The sequence below is a fragment of the Penaeus monodon genome, chromosome 33, assembly GCF_015228065.2.
Source record: "Penaeus monodon isolate SGIC_2016 chromosome 33, NSTDA_Pmon_1, whole genome shotgun sequence".
Taxonomy (NCBI): Eukaryota; Metazoa; Arthropoda; class Malacostraca; order Decapoda; family Penaeidae; genus Penaeus; species Penaeus monodon.
This window is the reverse complement of record NC_051418.1, coordinates 29,243,064-29,243,687: the sequence shown is the minus strand read 5'-3', so window position 1 is coordinate 29,243,687 and position 624 is coordinate 29,243,064. Positions and strand designations below refer to the sequence as shown.

Sequence of the window (624 nt, the reverse complement as noted above, 5' to 3'; positions counted from 1 at the left end):
CTAGGCAAATCTGAGCACCTGAAAGAAGCTGCATTATATTTGTGGTATGTGGCTAATATTTCTATTATTACATAGATCTTATTATGATACAGAGTCATGTTTATTGCTTTTGTTCTTCATACAGTTATTTGTTTGTCTAACAGGGCCGTGTTGTTAAAAAGAAGCAGGATCTCCATCGGCAGTGTGAAGCCAACCGTGCTTATGCTCACTACAGATGGAGCTAAATGTTAAGAAAAGAATAGATCCATTTTCTCTGTTAATTTTTGTAAGTTTATAAGTTATGTAGCAGTGTACTTTCCAATGTAAATAAAAATACAGTTGAGATGTTTTGTACATATTCACTGTAAGAAAGATTAATTTTTTGTGTGCTTAACAATTCCAGAGGGAATTTATATAGAATAGAAGGATGAAAGGAAGAAGTGGCAGAAGTTGAGGGGTTGGATATTTCAGTTATTGTTTTAAAGATCAGATTACAAGAGGAAAAGAAAATAAGGCTGTTTATGTGAAAAACCCAAGTATATGATGGCAGAAATCTATAAAATTACTTTTAAAAAATATTAAATGCTAAGGTTATTATTACATAAAAAGGGGAAATACATGAAGACAGAAAAATTTAAAACATGA

General features: G+C 31.1%; 1 protein-coding gene across 1 annotated transcript in view; it reads left to right on the top strand.

Moving 5' to 3' along the window:
* LOC119594213 (28S ribosomal protein S7, mitochondrial-like) overlaps positions 1-357 on the top strand; it is a gene marked incomplete at its 5' end in the record, with an annotated part of 1,468 nt that extends 1,111 nt beyond the window's left edge. Inside the window, 1 exon segment of the mRNA XM_037943284.1 lies at positions 144-357. Within this exon segment, the coding sequence (XP_037799212.1) occupies positions 144-224 (81 nt within the window).
* Between the last annotated feature and the right edge of the window lie 267 nt (positions 358-624).